Source organism: Bos taurus, chromosome 21, assembly GCF_002263795.3.
Source record: "Bos taurus isolate L1 Dominette 01449 registration number 42190680 breed Hereford chromosome 21, ARS-UCD2.0, whole genome shotgun sequence".
Classification (NCBI taxonomy): Eukaryota; Metazoa; Chordata; class Mammalia; order Artiodactyla; family Bovidae; genus Bos; species Bos taurus.
In genome coordinates, this window is record NC_037348.1 from 40,247,010 (window position 1) to 40,269,144 (window position 22,135).

The window sequence follows — 22,135 nt, forward strand, 5'->3', positions numbered from 1 at the left end:
CCTGTACATTTTCCCTTCCAATTCAGCTTTTTCAGATTAAATAAGTCTTTTAAACATTACAAATAATTAGATTGCAATGAATACATGCTTACTCTAGGAAGAATGGAAATATTTATTTTATTGATACTTCCTATCTAGGAATATGAAAATATCTCTTTTGCTCTTATTTTAATGTCTTCTAGCAGGTATAGTAGTTTTCTTTTAGAAGCATTAACATTTCTAAGGTGCAATTCTATGTACTTTATGGATTTTTCTCATGATTTATGATTTATTATCTCACCTTATTTTAAACATTAATCACTCAAATAATTTTTCAGCTAAATTCCTTAGACTTCACTACTAGAGAATGAATTGTTTTAAAGATTACTAGTTTTGTTTTTAATATTTATTTACAAATTGTTTTACATATGTCATTAGCTAAGACCTCTTGTGCAATACTTAATAATGATGCATTCGATTAGCCTACTGTGTTTCATTCCAGACTTTTATGAAAATGATTCCTTTTTATTCCACTGTTACATGGGATGCTTGATACAGGTTCCTTAAAATATGGTTTATAAAGTTAAGGAGTTTATCTTTATTTCTAACTTGCTAGATTTACTGCAAAAAAAGGATGCAAAGCTTTTCTAGTACCTATTGAGCTGATCATATCATTTTTCTCTTTCAAACTATTAACATAAGAAATTACATTAATAAATCTTTAGAAAGCATATACAATCCTTCACTCCTAAAATAAAAGTGATGCAGAGTATCCTCTTTAATCTTTGGCAATTCCTTTATTTTACTGTGCCTTTTACATGCTTTTGAGTGGAATTAGGAACTCACTATTTCCAAACATTCTTGTATTCTAATAAATGAATTTAAAAATATACATTTTCTTCTTGAGACTGCACTGACAATATCCTGAAAGTACATGATATACAGTGCTCTCTATCATTCATTTTCAAATAGTCTATCATTTCGTTGCTTTTTTTCTTTAACTTTAATTTCTAGTGTAATATTCTAAAATTTCCAAGTTGATAAATTTTGTTTGTCCTTTAGATTTTTATTTTCCCTTACTGCACTGAGGTTATATTGGAACATAGCCTGGCTGGTTTCTACTTGGAGAAATTTATTAAGATTTTCTTTGCTATGTGGTCAATCCCTGATTTTTTCCCCATAGGTTTTTGATCATCCTTTGCCTGTGCTTTCTCTTAAGCTACTTCATCTCCATTTACTGATTCTCAGCTCATAAAGCTATCATTTAAATCCAGAAGTCTGCCATCACCTTCCATGCAAAAATGATGATAATGTTTATGACTGCATCTTCAAGACTGTGGACTAAAGTTAATGTCTCCTTTTTATTTTGTGCCTTTCATCTGTCAAGAAATCTACTTCACCTCTGTGAAGCCCCCACTATATCAAGTATGCTAATTAAGTTTTGTCGCCCCTGCTTTGGTATGCAGATCATGCAGAGTGCTACATGTGAATCATCATACTCCACTGGATTTGAGGGAGTTTCCAGTGCTCTTAACTGAAATTAGTATATAAATATCTATGAGCTCTAGTACATAAAACAAAGATAGAGTGAAAAAGAAAAAATAAATACCTTTTAAACACCACTGGAAATAATTAGAGCACCAACTAATTATTGTACACACACACGTACATAAACGTGCAGGCACAGACTCACACACAATTCAGTCCATTCAATTTTTGTCCTGTCGAAGCTAAAGATGCAATATTATTCCATCAAGAATATCATATCACTGCATAAACATGTATAAGTTAAGAAGAAAAGAAGGCTTTGCATTGGCAAGAATGGCAAATCCCTGCTGCAGAAGGATCAAAGCACATTGTACTTCAGAACTACAAGGTGCTACAGCCAAATCCTCCAAATTTTATTAACAGGTTGTCCTCAGAAGAGGATAATTTCAATAATGCAATTTCAATACAATACTTAGGTATTTCCCAGAATAAAGCTTATTTTCAACTTCTTGCCTCTTTAATCCTTATATTCTAAAGATCATAAGAAATTAAAAGTTCTTAGAGCAACTGAAATTATTTATGAAAGACCCCCATGGTATTTCCTTATACACTAATACTTTCCTTAATCCTCACTTCACCAAACCTTTATCCTCTAGGTGAACACAAAAGTCAAGTCCCTTATCTTTATTTCTTCTTTTATATTTCATCTACTTTCTGTCTCTAAAACTGTGACTATTCTGGACATTTCATATAAATGAAATTTCATATAAATCATGCAATATGCCACACTCATGTCTAGTTTCTTTCATTTAGGATAATGGCTTCAAAGTTCATTTAACATATGGCACATATAGCAAGCACTTCATTCATTTTTATGACTATGTATAGTATCCTATGAATGGATATACCCCTTTTTTTATCTTTTCATCATTTAATGAAATTTTTGTTTTCTATATTTTGGCTTCGGTGAATAATGCTGCTATGAACAACTGTGTACAGGACTTTGTAGGAACTAGTTTTCTCTTGGGTTTATGCCTAGGAGCAGAATTGCTGGGAAATTCTGAGGAACTGATAAATTCTTTTCCAATGCAGCTGCACCATTTTACATTTTCATTAGCAAAACATGAAGGTTCCAATTTTTCTACATCTTTGTAGAAAATGTATCACTGCCTGTTTGATTATGGCCATTCTAGTGGGTATGAAGTGTTACCTCACATGGTTTGGTTTGCATTTCCCTAAAGACAGATGATGTTAACCATCTTTTCATGTGCTTATTGGTCATTTATGTAACCTCTTTGAAGAAACTTCTGTTCAAATTTTTGCCCATTTAAAAAATTTGGTTCCCCCATGTCCTTTTAAGCCTTTTAACTTCAACTGAGGCTCATTTAAGCCTATTAACATTAATGAAAACTTACTCTACTTGTTCACTAACAAGTGCTTTTTAGGAACACTGTTGTTAGACGCTATTCAAGTTATGAATTGAAAAAACTCAAACACTCATCTGAAAAGTTTCATTTTGGGTTGATAAGTAATAATGCTAATGTCCTAAACTGATTATCATCTGTATCATATTTAAATCCAAATCTGACCCAAGTGCCTATGATGATAATCAGTGCAGAAGTTTAATATATTCAACAATTTAGTGAACACTTACTGCCATATGGTACACAAGGCTCTGAAGATAATAAAACAAAAGAAACAAGTTAAAACATGTTAAGAAGTTGACAGCAGTCTCATATAATCTTTATCAACAGTTCTATAATATTACTACATTTAAAATTAGATAACCATGGCCCCCTTACTCAGAGTATCATTTACTTTAAACCAATAAACGTGTTCTAAACAGAGTGTTAGTGAAGGGAGCACCTGAGAGGAAGAGTTGCTTGACTCAAATCTAGTGTTTTGGTATGATTTCCAGGAGGAAGATGCATATACCAAGTCATAAAAGATGAACAGAAGTTGGCCAGGCAAGTCAAAAGAGAATGGAGATGCATATGAAAAGCACAGGCTGTAAGGCTATTAGGTATGATGGGACACTGAAAGTAAGACAGGATATTACAAACATGGAAAGAAATGAAAGAAGTTCCATATGTCTCTAGAGTGGGTAGGGAGTGCAATAGGGGGCTATGTGGCTGGAGAAATAAGCAGAAGGCAAATCACAGTTTTTCTAAGACACGTAGGAGGATTTATCCTTGTACTACTGAAGGGTATTATATAGAAGAATGGCATGATCCAGTTTAGGCTTTAGAATTTATGAGGGTTGTGTGATGGAAGAGAATGGATGAGAGGGGACAAGACCAGAGGCAAGGACACCAATTAGGAAACTATTCTGATGATACAGGTGGGCAACTATTGTGACCTGAACTAGAAAATAGTAAGAGATGCAGATATTTAGTAAAAGGTAATATCCACAGAACTTGCCAATTTATTATATTCATTCATTCATTTATTCAACTTATATGTATTGTGCTTACTAGGGGTCAGGCTCTCCTATAGGCAGTGGGGATAAAACAAAGAAATAAATTGTACCTGTAAAGTGAAAAAATAAAACAAACCTAGAACGGAGGAGACTTTAGGGGATCAAATATTTAAAGGATAACATTAAAAAGCATAATTAGGATTGTTTTGCGTGTCTTCACAAATTAAATTAAATAATTTAGAGAGTTGAGGTAACTACTAGGGTTTGATCCAGCAAGTCTTTGTTTTGGTTACTATTGCTATGTGAAAGTCAAAGTGTTAGGCACTCAGTCATGTCTGACTCTTTGAGACCTCCTAGGCCTTAGCCTCTCAAGCTCTTCTGTCCATGGAGTTCTCCAGGCAATAATACTGGAGTGGGTAGCCATTCCCTTCTCCAGGGGATCTTCCAGATCCAGGGATCGAACCCAAGTCTCTTGCACTGCAGGCAGATTCTTTACTGTCTGAGCCACCAGAGAAGCCAGACTATTGTTGTAAATACATAAATATATGAATTTTTTTAAGTATTTCAAAACTTATATGGTGGTCATGATGTCAAACATATTTTAGCTTTCTGATTTAACTATTAGTTTCAGTAAGATAAAGACATGAAGTATATTTATAATCTTTATTTTACAAAAACTATAGGTCTTTAAACTGAGGTAAAGCTACAATAACTTCTTTTACAGCAAGATAATAAACACTTATATATTTATTCCAAGATATATATTTACACAGCTTAACCTTTCCTGTAGTATTAATGTGTCACGTTTCTTCAATTTGAACTACAATACTTGAAAAAAATGCTATTAAGCCAAGTTTCTTTTCATGGCAAATTCAGATCTAAAGATGACAGGATCCTTACCCATTGATTAGCACCTGCTACAGAAGCAGACTCTTATAGAATAAAGAAACTCCATGAAAGTTAGTTTATTCAGTATACAGTGTTTGATTTATCATTTTTACTACTAAGGAATTTAAGGAAGAGATGTATTTTATTTTCCCAAACTAAGGGGGGGAAAAAAATCTCAAAAGTGTAAAAAAATATTTTACAGTTTTCCCTGGCTAAGAACCATACCTACTTAACCATCCCAGAAGAATTCCAATTTAAAAGTTATAAAATATGATCATATAAAACAATAAATGCAAGGAGATGATTAACTTAAATTCAGGACCAAAGAAAGGGACCCAGTCAGGGAAGAGGCACCCAAAGGTTTTCATGTTTATGGTATTTCTCTAACTCTTCGGTGAGATGGTTGGTATAGTAGATACAGTTCTCTTCAGAGAAAAAGAATCAACAGAATATAGATAATCTATATCTGTCTTTATAACTGTTACCATATCCATGTGTGCGTGCTCAGTCATATCCGACTCTTTGCAATCCTGTGGACTGCAGCCTGCTAGGCTCCTCTGTCTATGAGATTATTCCAGCAAGAATACTGGAGTGGGTTGCCATTTCCTCCTCAGAGGATCTTCTTGATTCAAGGATCGAACCCATATCTCCTGCACTGCAGGCAGATTCCTCACAACTGAGCCACCAGGGAAGCCCCATCTATATCCATCTCTATTATCTATATATACAAAGAGAGTACTGGCTCACACAATTATAGGGGCTAACAAGTCCCAAGATTAGCAATAATCAAACTGGAGAGCCAATGATGTAGTTCCAGTCCAGTCTAAAGGCAGGAGAAGACCAATGTCCCAGCTCAAACATGACCTCTCCTGCCCTACATTTTTGCTCTAATCAAGACTACAGGGATTAGATGAGGCCAACTCATTCCAGGGAGAGCAATAAACTTTACTCAGTCTATTGACTTAAATTTTAATCTCATCCAGAATAATCTCACCCTCATAGACATACCCACTATGATATTTAACCAAATATATGGGCACCCATGGCCCATTCAAATAGACATATAAAATTAATCATCATGGTTCACTATACTGGTATTCAGAATTACCTTTTTAAAGTATAAATATTTATGTATATGTGTATGCTCTTTATATGTTTAATAGGAAAAGCTGAACTCAAAGATACTACTATGACAGGTGACATTAGAATGTGTTATCTAATGTATTAATAGTAAAACAAAAATAGATAAAAACCTAAAACTTGGTTTTGAATAAAAGGAAGAAGAAATACATCTCACAATCACCAAGGTCATAAAAAACAAGGGATGTCTGAGACACTGGAGCAGACCATATGAGACTGGAAGAAATGTACCAACTGATGCCGTGTGATGCTATGGATTCGGCCCTGTAGCAGAAACAGGACGTTACTGGGAAAATGCTGCTAAGTTCAAACCACTGACCAATGCTGATTTCTCAGTTTTGATAAACGTACCAGGACAAAGATGACGACATTAGAGGAAAGTAAATATGGGTGAGGTGAACTTTCTGTACTGTCTTTGCAACTTTTCTGTATTTCTATTCAAAAAATAAAAAATTTAGGTAAAAACCTACCCGGCTTGACAACTGAGTCAGTTGCTAGGGAGGTATCATTTAAGGAGGTCAGTCTCATTTCCAAGCAGGAATGAGGCACTGATGCTTGTCTCACTAGTTCTGAGTGTTAAGTACTCCAGGAGACCAAAAATAGATTTCAGACATTAGCAATAGCAACCCAAGACCTCTGCTCAGCACTAAATATCTTAAAAGCATACAATCAGCAAGAGTGGAGATTTACACAGGAGATAATCCGGAGGTTGCCATTAAGCTTGTAGGACAACAAGATGAATCTATTTGGCTGGATATGTAAACATTACATGTTTGTTCTCAGGGAAAAGGTTATATATTAAGGATAGAGAATTAAACAAACATTTTTCGTTAAAATTGTCACAATAATTGTTATAACAACATGTCATATGGTCTAGTGTGTCTTTCAACTTTGGAATTTTCCAAGCATTTTAAGTCCTTAAAACCAAAATTAAATTTTTCCTTTCAAATTGAGATCCATGGTGGCTCAGATGGTAAAGCATCTGTCTACAATGCGGGAGACCAAGGTTTGAGCCCTGGGTTGGGAAGATCCCCTGGAGAAGGAAATGGCAATCCACTCCAGTACTGTTGCCTGGAAAATCCCATGGACAGAGGAGCCTGGTAGGCTACAGTCCATGGGGTCGCAAAGAGTCGGACACGACTGAGCGAGTTCACTTTCACTATGAAGGCTTAAGTTGCCAAGCAAAGTATATCAATCATGAACAAGTAGTTGCAGAGTGAATACTGTATGTCTGGAACTGAGCTTACTATTATATGTATTTCTGAAGAACTATAACATATTGTCCCTGTTCTTTAATATCACTAATCTTGTTTGATACATAAGATAAATGCTTATCAAGTACACTCATGTTAGCAAACTTGTGACTTGCTCTATCATTGCTTTTCATGCCCCAATCCACAGGAAGTAATTTTTTATAGGTTAATTCTCAGAAATGTAAGTGATTTTTTTAACTGCTCAAAATTCACATGGTGAGAGGTCTCACATGAGGGCAACACAACATATAACCAAATGAATTCAACTTAGACCTTTACTGATATGAATGTCAAAGTGCAAGGCTGGGGCAACTCAATTTCAAACTATCCAACTTGAGTTTTGTAATGATTACATCTAGTCACTGTTAAGAAAGGTGCTTTCGGATGGAGTGCTCCATACCAGAGCTTTTTTATTTCCTCATGTACATCATTCCTAAATAATATGACTGTGGATAAATAGAGATACAGGGGTAGTTTTTTCTTTACATTTTTTCAGCATCACAGGATTACTATGTGAAGAAAAATCTTTTTTCTCATCTTTATTTTTTAACAGAGGACCAACTGCTTGTTCTCATCAAGAATTCTCCACACAGCTCTACGTTATCACATTCTAAGGATTAACAAGTTATAATGATCAGAACCTTAAAAAAATTCCTGGGGAAAATAAAATTAGAATAAGATGAGACCCAGAGTTAGCCAGAAATTCTTCATTTTCTAGGAACCAAAATGCTGAAATTGCTTCATAAAATGAAAAAACAGGAATTTAGAGTTTGACTCAAATCCCAATTCTTGTATTACAGTATATGTAGGAAAAGTGATACTTGGTATATTTGTGTGTTGACTTCTTTTTGAAATCAACACTGGTAAGAGGCTATAGACGTCTTTAAAATACTTAGAAAAGTGGAGGTACAAATACATTCTGGTGTAGTACTGCTCTTTTCTTTCTATTTTATTCCTCCATACTGGCATAATGAATAGTCTATTGCTGTTTAAGACTTAAAACAGCTGCATTTCTAATTCTGGCAGATTATGAGGGATTTTTATATGGGTTGCATGTTAAAAGCAAATAAATGACATGCCAACCAGCAAAATGAGAGTGCTGGGCAGATGGTGGCACGGCTGAGTTACTGAATTGAAGTGCTATGTGCTACCAATCATGGAACATCAAAAAGAGATATTTGGCAGCTTTTCAAGTGAAGCCCAATCCTTTACCTCAAGCAAAAATAATTTATGTGTCCACAAGATCTTCAGATAGCCAGTATGAACCAAAGATCTTCAGTAGCCATTCTCCAATTGGCCTTTGTTAACACAGGCAGCCTTCAATGACTTTATTTTCCAGATTTTGATGGTATATACAATTCTGTCCTTCCTTCCTTTCCTCCTCTAGGTTCTCCTGTGACTGTGCATGTGTGTGTGTGTGTGTGTGTGTGTGTGTGTGTTGAGAGACAGAGAGAGAAGGAATATGGAAACAATTTCTCCTACTTCTAAGGGGATTATCTTAGAAGTCAAGAAGGCTTTTCAATATATGATCATAGTGAAAAATAAAATACCCATATAAGATAATGAGATAATACTGATCAATATTAATCTTCATAGGTCCATCTTGATCAATACATTTTAAAACTGCATTTAGAATGTTACCATGTAAATTCTTGCAAATCCAGAGATGACTTTCCAGAGAATAAACAGATGGGCACTATATCAAAGAACGGTTTGGGCTTCAAAATCAGGACTTTCTCTATTCAAGGCATCTTATGAAGTATGAGATCAAAGCTATATAACTTTTTAAATAAATATTTTAGAATTTACATTCTTAAGTAAATGCTGTTCTTTATAACTTGGATAAGATCCATTGTTAACCCCTGATATTTTACTATATTTTGTATGTTTTTATAAACCACTATACATAAACACTGAGAAAATGTGAAATAAAGAAATGAAGTTATTAAAATACTGTACAAATAGTCTATATACTATACCAGGATGCTTCCTTCCTGATCTATTTCTTTTCGCATGTCCTTCCTTACTAAGATGACTTTATAAGATCTGGATGTCTTAGATAATGTGTTAGTTACTGTACATTATTATCATTGTCAAGCCTTAGTCTGAAGGCACACAAACTCTAAATAGCTTTTCCAGTGCCACAGCTATTAAATGGGCTGATAGGAACTGGATTCAGGCAGTTTGGTGCCATAATCTGTGCCTTTAACCAGAGTTAATACTAGGATATTCTGTGTAGCACAAAATGAAATAAGATAAACAGATCAAGATGCCCTGAGGAAAGTGAATGTTGTGCCAAATAAAAGAATTCATATAGTGGAAGTGATGTAGTACTGACTTGTACCATAAAGGTGGCCCATGAACTCAGATTTGAGAGGCCAACGCTAAAGCAAGAAGGACAAGGAGGCCTGGCGTGATGCAATTTATGGGGTCACAAAGAGTTGGACATGACTGAGCGACTGAACTGAACTGAAGAGCAATATTATTCACAAAATCGAGCTGCTTTCAATATTGAAATCTGAGGAATTTATCCAATAAGGAAGTCACAGGATGATACAGTAGAAAGTTTCTCTCATGACATTTTGGTAAAAATATGCTACCAGAATTTTCAGTTGTCTTATTTATAACATCTCTCAATTTGCCATATCAAATAACATTTCAGTTGAAAGTGTTTTTGCATTGTGTGTGTGTGTGTGTGTGTGTGTGTATAAAGTGTTTCGGAGTCTTAGTAAAATGTATCTATATAGCTGCTCTGTCCAAGAGAACTTTTTTTGATTATCAAAATCTTCTATATCAATATGACAGTTATTAGCCAACGTGCCTATTAAACACTTAAAATAGTCAGTGTGACCAAGGAATTAAATTTTTATTGCCTACAATGTGGGAGACCCAGGTTCAATCCCTGGGTCAGGGAGAACTCCTGGAGAAGGGAATGGCAACCCACTCCATTATTCTTGCCGCCATCCCTCCCCCCACCCCACAAAAAAAGTTTAGTTTAGTTGTATTCAACTGAAATTAGCCACACATAGTTAGTGGCTACAACACCAGACAGGGCACAGTCAGAGCCCTGGTGGGATACATATCCCTCAGCCGATTCTCATGACTACAATTTCATATTTTTATAACAGATGGACAAAATAAAAACTCAAATGCTTCTATTTTCTAGTTTGAGCCCAAGCACAAGAGTTCTGTGTTATTTACCTCAGCAGAAAACTAACCATTTTTTCAAAGTTTCTGACTCAAAAAGAATCCGTACCATCTCTGTTCAGAACAGATCCAAGAACAGTTGTGTGGGCTTTGCTGGTAGCTCAGCTGGTAAAGAATCTGCCTGCAATGAAGGAGACCCCAGTTTGATTCCTGGCTCAGGAAGATCCCCTGAAGAAGGGATAGGCTACCCACTCCAGTATTCCTGGGCTTCCCCAGTAGCTCAGATGGTAAAGAATCAGCCTGCAATACAGGAGACCTGGGTTTGATCCCTGGTTTGGGAAGATCCCCTGAAGGGGGGCATGGAAACCCACTCTAGTATTTTTGCCTGGAGAATCCCCATGGATAGAGGAGCCTGGCAGGCTACAGTCCGTGGGGTCGCAAAGAGTTGGACTTGACTGAGTGACTAAGCACACATATGCACAAGAACATACTTATTTACAAGATACTATTATTGCCTAAAATGTTTTTTATATTATGGTCAGATCCTGTAACTCATCTATTTTAGTATCTTTGATGCGTCAAAGTTTTTGTTTTTGGGTTGGAATGTGATTTTTGGAGATAAGCTCCAAATAATTCTAAGTTAAATCTGGTAAATAAGAAATTAATAAGATATTTTATATGCTTTATAAACCAATTGTAAAGACAAAATTAACGTAAAAAGACAAAAAGAACAAGAACATCTCATTATGTCTTCTACAACAGAAGGATTCTAAATACGCAAGTCTTCTGAGACTCTGTTATACCATTGAGGTGCTAACATGGTAAGATTTATATACAGTGATCAATCTCCACTCCAAGAAGCAATTATAAGGAATTTTTGGTTACACAGAGGCCAGGCAATATAGAGTTTAAAAAACTCCTTTGTGTGGTTTTCTCTATCCATGTGTTCTTTTCCTGTTGATCTGGATGACTTACAATACTGTCCTCAGTTACAGACGTAGTAGATGAGAAGAGAAGGAAAAAGCATGATTTCTGGCTGGATATTCACTTGCCAAATGGTAAAGAATTACTCATTAGGCTAATTCTGTGTAAACAGAGGGGCTTGATATGTCGTCCTCTGAAAACCACAGTATGTACAGGTATAGAGATATTTATAGAGACTGAGACTCCAGTTTTGGAGTGCATGACTCAGGTGTTCTATAGATCTTGCCAGCTGACCCTTAGGCACAGACAGCTGTTCTGCTGGATGGATAAAACCATAGAGCTTCAGTGTGAGGAGAGGAAGGAGGAGGGGGAGCAGCAGGCAAGGTCAGCCAGCACCTCAGGATATCACTCTTTATTCCTTCCACACACTGCAACAGAAAGCAGAGCCCAAGGCCAGCTCCAGGGTCACCTCTCTGAGCTCTAATGCCAGGTATGGAACACTGAGGCATCAGATGAAGAAATGACAGTAAATTGATGAAGGAAAGTGAGATTAATATGGAGGGGGAGTGCACTAAAAAGAAGTGACTATGAAACAGGTTTTAGATAGAAAGCAAGGATATCTGTAAGAAAAGAGCAATGTGTAGGAAAGCTGATTCAAGCAAGAATGAATGGCCTTTGATAGTAAATGAGCTTACTTGGTCACAGAGATGAGCATAATCCAGGATTTGCAAAAACTAGATAAGAAAACAATTTGTATTTTATGAATTAGGTCTCATTTTACATGAGAAATGTTGTAAAAGACATTGCAATGCTTTGAAGGAAGAACTGAATTTCAAAAATAATTTCCAATTATAACTAGCTTTTAAGAATATATAGATGATAGCAAGAAATCAGAAAAAAAGGATTACTCATATGATAATATAGATCTTACTAACAGATTAGGCCAAGAAATGTCAACAGTAAGCACTGAAATTCAATTCCAACAGAACAACAGCAATTTTGGATATCTTACATGGAGCAACTATTTAAGTATTCATTTGTTTCTTGGTCTGTTCATTTTAAGTATGTGTTTACTTACTAAACAAATAGACATTGATTGAATGTCATATGTTGGATCATGAGGATTCAATATCAAAATAAACAGTTCCTGTTTCAAACAATGTGCAGCCTGGTGGGGTCAAGAGGGGCACAAAGAAAGAAAACTTCACATGTGCCAGGCATCTTATGAATGTTTTCTATTTATTCTCATGAAATCTAGAACCCAACCCTATACTGGAGACACTGATATTGCTATTTGACAGGTGATAAAACCTGGGTTCAATCCCAGGTTGGGAAGATCCCCTGGAGGAGGGCATGGCAACCCATTCCAGTTCTACTGCCTGGAGAATCCCCATGGAAAGAGAAGCCTGGCAGGCGACAGTCCATAGGGTCGCAAAGAGTCAGACATGACCAAGCGACTAAGCACAGCACACAAAAGACTCAGAGGAATGAGGTGACTTGCCCAACACTATGTAAGAAATAAATGGCAGCTCTAGGGCTTACACTACAATCTTTGATTAGAAGTCACTATTTATCAAATTGAAGTTATGTGGATGCTACAAAAGAAATATCCATATTTTTGAAAGAATATATGTAAAGCACTTAGAACAGTGCCAAACACATCATAAATGCTGTATGTCCTTATATCACTATCACTAACCTATTTCTTAAAGAACAACATGGGGAAGAAACATTATTTATTCAAAACTGTGTTAGCCTGAGAGTTTGGGATTAATGTATACACATTACTATATATAAAATAGAAAACTGACAAGGACCTACTATATAGCTATGGAACTATACTCAATATTGATAGCATATTCAAAAGCAGAGACATTACTTTGCCAACAAAGGTTCGTCTAGTCAAGGCTATGATTTTTCCTGTGGTCATGTATGGATGTGAGAGTTGGACTGTGAAGAAGGCTGAGCGCTGAAGAATTGATGCTTTTGAACTGTGGTGTTGGAGAAGACTCTTGAGAGTCCCTTGGACTGCAAGGAGATCCAACCAGTCCATTCTGAAGGAGATCAGCCCTGGGATTTCTTTGGAAAGAATGATGCTAAAGCTGAAACTCCAGTACTTTGGCCACCTGATGTGAAGAGTTGACTCATTGGAAAAGACTGTGATGCTGGGAGGGATTGGGGGCAGGAGGAGAAGGGGACGACAGAGGATGAGATGGCTGGATGGCATCGCTGACTCGATGGATGTGAGTCTAAGTGAACTCCGGGAGATGGTGAGGGACAGGGAGGTCTGGCGTGCTGCGATTCATGGAGTTGCAAAGAGTCGGACACGACTGAGCGACTGATCTGATCTGATCTAATAAGGGAAAAGGGGCTTCCCTGGCGGCTCAGAGGTTAAAGCATCTGCCTGCAGTGTGGGAGACCTGGGTTCGATCCCTGGGTCAGGAAGATCCCCTGGAGAAGGAAATGGCAACACACTCGAGTATTCTTGCCTGGAGAATCCCATGTACCGAGGAGCCTGGTGGGCTTCAGTCCATGGGGTCACAAAGAGTCAGACACGACTGAGTGACTTCACTTTCATAAGGGAAAAGAATCTGAAAAAAAATGTATGTATGTGTAACGGAGTCACTTTGCTGTATACTTGAAGCATAACATTGTAAATCAACAATACTTCATTAAAAAATTAAAGAGAAATATAATGTAGGAAAAATGCAACTTATGTATGAAATTTTCAAATGAAGATTCTTCAAAAAACATTTCTTTAGGGTTTGTCTTATGCCCCATGTGACCTGGGGAGAATGTCTTCTCTTTGACTTGAAATTAAGGATAGTTAGGTTAAAAAAAGAGAAGCAATGCACTCTTATACTGTATCTCCTTGGAGAACCCACCACAAAAGGACAAATAATCGAGAAAACTACCAAAGTACGGGAGGAGTGCTCTGAGGCCTCACCTCCCCACGAGGTCACAAGTAAGAAAGGGTGGGAAATCCGACAGTCTGCTCTTTGCATTCACTTTTCATTGAAAACGGTTAAGGGTGTCACAATGAGACCCAAACCAGGTTTATTTGAAAGGTAACAATGGAAGAGAATTAATAACACTAATAAATAGAAATGCTGAAGACACAGTTAACATAAACCATACTTAGAAGAAAAGAGTAATGACCTATAATCTTATTTTTCAGGGTTTCCATTGTTACAAAACCACCTACACAGATAACTGCAACTAAACTTGGACAGGAACTGAGACCACTTAGCCTGGCAGAGCTAGATACTCCAGAACAACTACAAAGAAATAGAAACTGAGCAGTAAAGGCCAGGACTTTTACAATCTAGTTACCGAAGCAATATTAGGGTTGAGGAGGTGCTTCCTATGACTAATTCCACTTTATTAAAAGCAAACAAACAAGCTTATGTCTATATAATGTACTCCTGGATGAATAATAATGCAGGGACCTAATATATCACTCTCAAGGTTTATTCCTTCCATCCGTATTTCAGAGGGGGAACATACTACTAAGGAATGTACTATATCTGAGAGAAATAGATGTTACTTGCACAGCACCATTAAATCAATAATTTACACTTACTATAAAATAAAGAACTAGTTAGAATTTTGTTACATTTTTTTTTTCTGACTTATGGTTTAGGCAATGAATCTTACTAACAGAAAAACAGTTATAAGGATACCTTAAATATATTGATCCTAAGACACTATTTCAATTTTGATTAGAACCAAGAAATTATATGAATGGATCCTATTTAAACAAGGGCACAGTTACTTTTTATTTCATATTTTGTATCATAACTCTACAGAGAAAAGCCTCCAGAATTTTCTTAACCTGATCACAATTTGTACATTTATTAAGTATCTATTTTTATGAGGAAGAGGGAAAATACTGGCCCTGTGATAAAGATCACGTCAATAGAACTTGTAGCTAGTTCGTTGCTGGTTTTGTTGTTCAACTATCATCAGTGTTTCCCTGAAATATAAACTGTCTTACTATAGTAGGAATTCTCTGAACAGATTCTCAAGAAATCCTATTTACTGGTCCAAGTTCAAAGGGCTAACTTGAAGCAGTATGAAGAGTTTAGTCACTTAGATTCAAGCTCTGGTTGACACTACCCCTACTCACTGCAGGATATGGGCAAGTTAAAATTTATATTCCATAGCTTTTAAGGTATCTGATTTCACTATGTCACAAAGTCATTGCAAAGGAAACATCAGTGCTTGTGCAAACTGCTTCAAAAGCCTATGCTACTATGTAAACAAAAAGTTATTGCTTCTTAACTCCTGCTTTCCCGTGGTTCAAACACTGCTCTCTGTGAGAGAGCAGTGGCCTCTACAGAGAGAATGAATATACCCTCTCACATCACCGGTCCGTGGGCATGACCCATGTGAACCACTGAACCCAAGACTCACCAGATAGAGTGGGCGGGGTGGGGTAGGGGGTAGTATTCTGTGATACAATGAAACTGAGAAGTGATCTTGGAGAATTATCTTTCCTGTTAGCATTCACCAAAGTTGTGAAGAGTCCTGCAGTAAATAATTCTTTAAACATTGCTTAAAACAACATTTCTCAAAGTAATGAAAGAACAGGATCTCCTTCTGTGGTATGTTTAACAACCATGAACATCATGGGAAAAGGCCACTTAAGAGTCTAACAGCTAACATCAACTCTGCTGCTGCTAAGCACAGAAATTCTCTAAAGTGCTTTACACACATTAATTTATCTTAATTTTTATAATAACCGTACAATGTAGGTACTATTGTTTTCCCCATCTTATAGATGAGGTAACTGGACCACAGAATTATTTAATGTCTTAGCAAAGATGTTAAGAGGTGAGTACCATACATACACACTATAAACCCAGATAATCTGGCCCTGGAAACTGTACTCAATGCTTAGGCATACTGCTTTACTTGCAAACTGAATAAAACATGGAATCTATGTTTTATCATCACCGTATGATACTTTCATCCAGTATAAGCTACTTTTTAGATAAAAACAAAAACAAACAAACAGAATCTCTGAATCCCCGAGGTTGACTTCTCCGGTGGTTCAGATGGTAAAGAATCTGCCTGCAATGCAGGAGAACCAGGTTCAATCCTTTGGTTGGGAAGACTCTTAGGAGAAAGGAATGGCTACCCACTCTAGTATTCTTGGGCTTCCCTGGTGGCTCAGACGGTACAGTCTGCAGTGTGGAAGACCCGGATTTGATCCCTAGGTCAGGAAGATCCCCTGGAGAAGGAAATGGCAACCCACTCCAGTATTCTTGCCTGTAAAATCCCATGGACGGAGGAGCCTGGCAGGCCACAGTCCATGGGGTTGCAAAGAGTCCGACACGACTGAGCGCCTTCACCTTGCCTGGAGAATTCCATGGACAGAGGATCCTGGAGGGCCCCAGTTCACGGGGTTGCAAAGAGTCGGGACAGGACTGAGCCACTAACACACACACATACAACTTGTACAAAATCACGAAGGAAGTCAATGGTACTATACGGCCATAAAATCAGTTCTTCAGCCCCTCAGGGGAATCCCCAAACCATTTGGCAGATGCGCTGAACAATGTATGAGGACAAGACTTAGGAAGACGAAAAGGAAGTGAGATCGTGCTAAGGCAGCTATAGATCTCCTTGGTGTCCCCTTCTTTTTCTCATCTCCTTCATAAACTATACCCATATGGTTACTATATCTATTTTACTTTTAAACTATATCTTGATCTCTACCTCATTTCCAGCTCTTTTGTCACTGCCCAAGAACAGGCCCAAATCCTTCTAACTGGGCTATAGCACTAGCTTTCCAAGGAAGCTCCCATCCCTCAACAGCTGGGAACAAATAACCACATGTATAAACAACACTTTGCAAAGGTATACATAATCAGGACAATCTACTGTGAAGGGTAATGAAAATTTCCCAGAAAAAATATAATAAAAGAAAGACTTAATATTTAGCTCTTAATTTATGTTAATAAAAGAAAGACTTAATATTTAGCTCTAAGACTTTAAATTGTGATTTTATTTGGTAAGTTCTTACAGTCCTTGTCTATTTTCTATTTAATCACCTACAAGATAGATACATACACACAAATACACAATTATTAGAGATCAAGTCCAAACAAAACAAAGCAAAAAGAGTTGAGTCATATGAACTCAGTCCTATTATTAATATGCTTGACTATGGCTGAATTACCAGGCTTCAGTAGAGATTCATCATGAAGAAGACTTCAGATAAATTTCATTAACTTTCACAGCTCAGTACCATATACTTGAACTTGACTTTGCCTTTAGTAAAAGAAATTTCCATTTGCAGTGTTTTCTTACTTCATAACAATAACAGCAGACGAAGTTTGCCAGCTGTGGGAGTGTATATGGTGGGGCACTTCCATGGAGTTGTTTTTTCTTTTTCTCTATAACCTACTCCCATCCACCCATGAGCAATCTTTTCCTGGCTTACTGGGTATAAAAGCACTAGCTCAACCAAGCCATGTTTTCCAAAATTAAAAAAAAAAAAAAAAAGAGGGGGGAACCAGTGAATTAGCCAGGAGCAGTCCAGTTAGTACTTACAGATGAGGAAAGGTCTCAGCAGAAAATGACATAAGCACAAGAAAATCTTTGATGTCGTCTGAAGAGACAAGAGGATTTAACCTTACTGAAAATTAATACTTTCCATATTTTCTGACATTTTATTACCATACTATGTCAGAAAATGTTCCTGTTAGTGGAATGTTGATCAAACATGAAAAGAATCAGATTATGTTTATGTCACTACAGAGTAAAATTTAATTTTTCATGAGGAAAAACAGAAAGCTTGGATAAATGAATTTTAACAGTAAAATTATAGTCTCCAGGAGGGAAATTTCCACAGCAAGTTTATGTTCTGGAACTGGTCAAAAGGCCATAGCGGGGATGTCCAGTGTTTGGCTCCTCTGCTCCACTTACCCATTACATTTTGAATGAAGCGGATCCTCTACCACACCTCCAGGAAATGGCATATTTCTCTGGCCAATCATAGCATCCATTCTCTTCAAGGACTGGTTCAGGAATGAGTATGTTTATGAGCTTCCTTGCACCATGACCTGCAGTGTCTTAGTAGCTATCATTTGTCTTGCCTCAAATTATAATGTAATACAATCCTGCCCACATCACAGGCACTAATTCCATGTCAGGGCTAGGTAAATGCATAGCAAGGAGACTTGAAGTTCAGTTTACTTTTGAGGATATATCTAGAAATAATATTTTTACAACAAGTAAGTATTTTTACAAAATTGTGTATATGTGATAACTTCTAATGTGATAGCCAATAGCCAATCAAGCAAGCCATATATGTTTACTGAGAACCTCATGTCTATGGTAACAAAAGGATAGGGAGAGAAGCCTGCAACACAACAGTAAAGCCAGGTGAAGGACAGATCTGCCCTGAGCCGTGCTGGCAAGGGATGTGTGTCTGGCAGTCATGTGTGGTTCAGGAACAGGGATGGCAAAAAAGATTGTTAAAGCAATTCAGATTACAGACAGGTATAGCAGGAACTGCTATGATGTAACAGAATATCAAGTAGTCAATATTGCATCAAAGTGATGTAAGACATGAATACAGAGGGCCATGAGCTGTGGGGAAAGAAGAATAAAGGAGGAAATCTAGTCTGAAAATGGTAGAGAGTTAATGATTAAAAACTACAGTGAAAAAGACAGGAATTGTGTATTTGGTGGCGACTGACAAGCTGGAGAAGGAGTGCTGCCAAGTGGAGATCTCCGAGCTGGGGCTGCGCCTTACCGGTGAGGTCAGAGTTGAGGCTATGCTGTGGGTGACTGACAACAGTGAGCAAAGGTAAGCAGTGTGGGGGGAAACAGGGGTATAAAACGGAGGGGTGGGAGGTTTTAAGTAAACGCTATTCTTAATATGTACTGAGAAAAGCAAAATACTGAGCATTAGAGAGGGAGAAGAGGTAGAAGAATATAGCTGCCAAAGATGTTTACAGGCAAATGCTGGAGATCCAAACATAATTGCATGTGTAGGCACATACTGTATATATGCACTATATGTACATACGTGTGTAATATATGCATATATATGTGAATAATATAAGGGTTAAATGTGTCAGGGAAGTGGAACTACGTGAAATGTGAAAAGGGTTCAAAGGTTACAGTTCAGGAGAAGAATGAGATCAGGCTGTTATAAAATGGCTTCTTTTAAATACCAACCAGACAGCTGCTGAAAGAGTGGAAGAGGCTTTCCTGAGCTGCCCGATCATCTGAGCCAGGTGATCGGGCAGCAAGTGAGGAAAAGGGACACCTTTAAACACCCCTCAGCACTGTGGCCAGGGAGATAGGAGAGGCGGGACAGAGAACATCCAGGGTGGTTGACAAAAGAGGTGGAGTATAGGCATAGCAAGGTTCTGGGTTTGCATAGATGGAGAGGAAAGGCAGAACACTGTTACGTCAGGTCAGCATGGGGCACAGCAAGTCTGGCTCATGGAAGGCATGGGGATAACATGCAAATGGGCAGCAGCTCTCCCCGTCAGAACACACACATATAGCTTGCATTCAATCTGTAGGGTGTTACTCTGAGGACTTGACCACAAATGTAAAATGGGAAGAAAAAGAAATAATTTAGAAATCCAGTTATGAAAATCTTCATATATTTCTGGGCACAGCCACAGGAAAAGGGCTCATAAAACATATTCTTTGCAAAGCCGACTGGCTTTGAGTCTAACATGAATTATGGTGACGATAGATCCGGTGCATGCTGTCTCTGAATAATTTATTTCAGGCTGCCTCCAGTGTTCAGAAACAGGAAACTTAGAGGACAACATGGCGAGGCACTCGTGCTGTGAGGCCAGGCGCAGTGAGCCAATGTCCAAAGAGTCAAAGAAAAGGAAAAGGGAGGACACAAGCAAGTGATTCCCCCTCAAATTTAAAAAAGGGAAACCTTTCCTTTTTTGGTTTGTTTAGCAACTGGCAAAACTATAAGCAACAGGAAAATTATTATTTTTATCTAGTGAAACCAGCTGTTTTACAGGCTCTATCTACCCAATGAAAATGTGGCAATCCCAAGACCTCTCAGGGTCTCCTATCAAGGAGAATCAATACAGACAATGCGAACTGGACTTCATCAAACCAAAGGCCAGGTGAATTATAATCAGTGCATCCAAGTACAGGGCTCTGGAACTTGAGGAAAATGAAGCCTGGAAACATTTTTAAAGTGAACAGATTTCCTTTAAGAAGGCCAGAAGGGAAAAAGGAGCAGTACAATCTGAATTTCTCAATAATGACTCAATTTTAACAAAGATAAACAATAAAAATCTAGACCTCTTTAGAATATTGGACTGACTACTGTTGTTAAGGTCCCTGCTACATGAGTTCTCTGGCATTTTTTTAAAAGTTAAATTTTTGTGACAGGCACAGTCCAATCCTAAACAAGAAATATAAATCCTAAACAAGAAATAACAATCTGGGCAGAGGAAATGCAGCTGTTTCTCAGGGAGTGAGTTAGCTAAAGTCGCACAACATGGCCTGACCTGCTGTAACTCCTGAGCTCTGGTTTCCAATTTGATCTTGGCTAGTAGCTACTGGAGTTTCGACTGGACTAAAGCAACGGTTTCCAGGCCTTGGCTTTCAGACACTCAGTAGATTTGGGGCCCTGACATCTGTCTTAACTTCAATGTTGGTGAGTGTGTTTTCATTTGCTTTTGCTGTTTCAAGTGATTTAAATAATGAATGAAAGTATTCATGTGTGTTTTGGGGGATTTGGGGAGAGTGCAAAGTTGGGAAAAGTGACCGGGACAGAACTGGGTGGGGAAACAGCCAATTCAAGAGAAACCTTTTGCTCTTTTTCAAAATAATGTTGAAAGTTCATATAGATAAAGCCCTAAAATTTCCTCTTGAGGTTGGGTTTGATGTAATTTTTTTTTTTTTAATGCTGCCTTAAAAATTTATGGCCAAGCCTGGATGGCAGGGAAGTTTGGGGGAATAGGATACATATATATGTATGGCTGAGTCCCTTTGCTGTTCATCTGAAACTAACCCAACATTGTTTATTGACTATACCCAATACAAAATCAAGTGTTTAATATAAATTAATGAAATCAAAACCAAAAAAAAAGTAAAACTTATGGCCAAGAATTCTCCAGATGCAAAGTATTAATCTAACAAGGAAAAAGTACACTACCTGACAAGACAACTTCAATGAGATCGCCTTCTTGGATATCGCTAGCTGTTTTCACCAGCTGAAGGATGTTTTCAGAGGTAGGGTCATGGCGAAAAAGCAGGATCTTATCATACATTCCATAGAAACCACATTCAGGAAACTGTAAATACAAACACCACAACAGGTTAAGCGTCAAAATCTTCCTAAATTTAAAATAAAGATCAAATAAATAAATGTCAGAGCACAAATACAAGCTAATTACCAAAGTTCAAAATATCTAGAACATTAACAAATAAAAACGAATGGCCAAGTAGATACTGAAATGACTCCAAAGCAGGAGGAAAGAAATCACAGTTCATAAAAGCAATAACAACAAAATGCTCTTCTAATTACGGAGCAAAAAAACAGGAGAATCTGAGATAAGATTCAAAGACATTTGTGGCAGTAAAGTGGTTAAGAATTACAGTGAGTTCTAAGAACTGAGTCTTTTCACATGACTTACAGCAATTCAATAACATTAAAATGGAACTATGTTACAATTCCATTACAAATGTTGTTGCAATTTGTCTGCAAAAAAAAGAGGCCAGTCCATTTTGGCATATTCAAAAATAAGAGATGACTCAATAAATCTAAATATGTTCTGTGTGTGGGCAAAGGTGTTATCTAGATCCTTTGATTCAGGGAAGCACCAGAGGAAACAATCCAACTCTCCCTGTTGCTGCTGCTCATACAGTGCATTTAGTTTCCATGCAATCT

At 37.3% G+C, this 22,135-nt stretch overlaps 1 protein-coding gene across 2 annotated transcripts in view; it reads right to left on the bottom strand.

Annotated features, from left to right (window-relative positions):
* Positions 1-22,135, bottom strand: part of PRKD1 (protein kinase D1) — a 347,146-nt gene that overhangs the window by 133,227 nt on the left and 191,784 nt on the right. For both annotated transcript variants that reach the window (XM_024982053.2, XM_024982052.2), the window contains exon 2: positions 21,401-21,539. In XM_024982053.2, the coding sequence (XP_024837821.1) occupies positions 21,401-21,539 (139 nt within the window). The remainder of the gene's footprint in view (positions 1-21,400; positions 21,540-22,135) is intronic.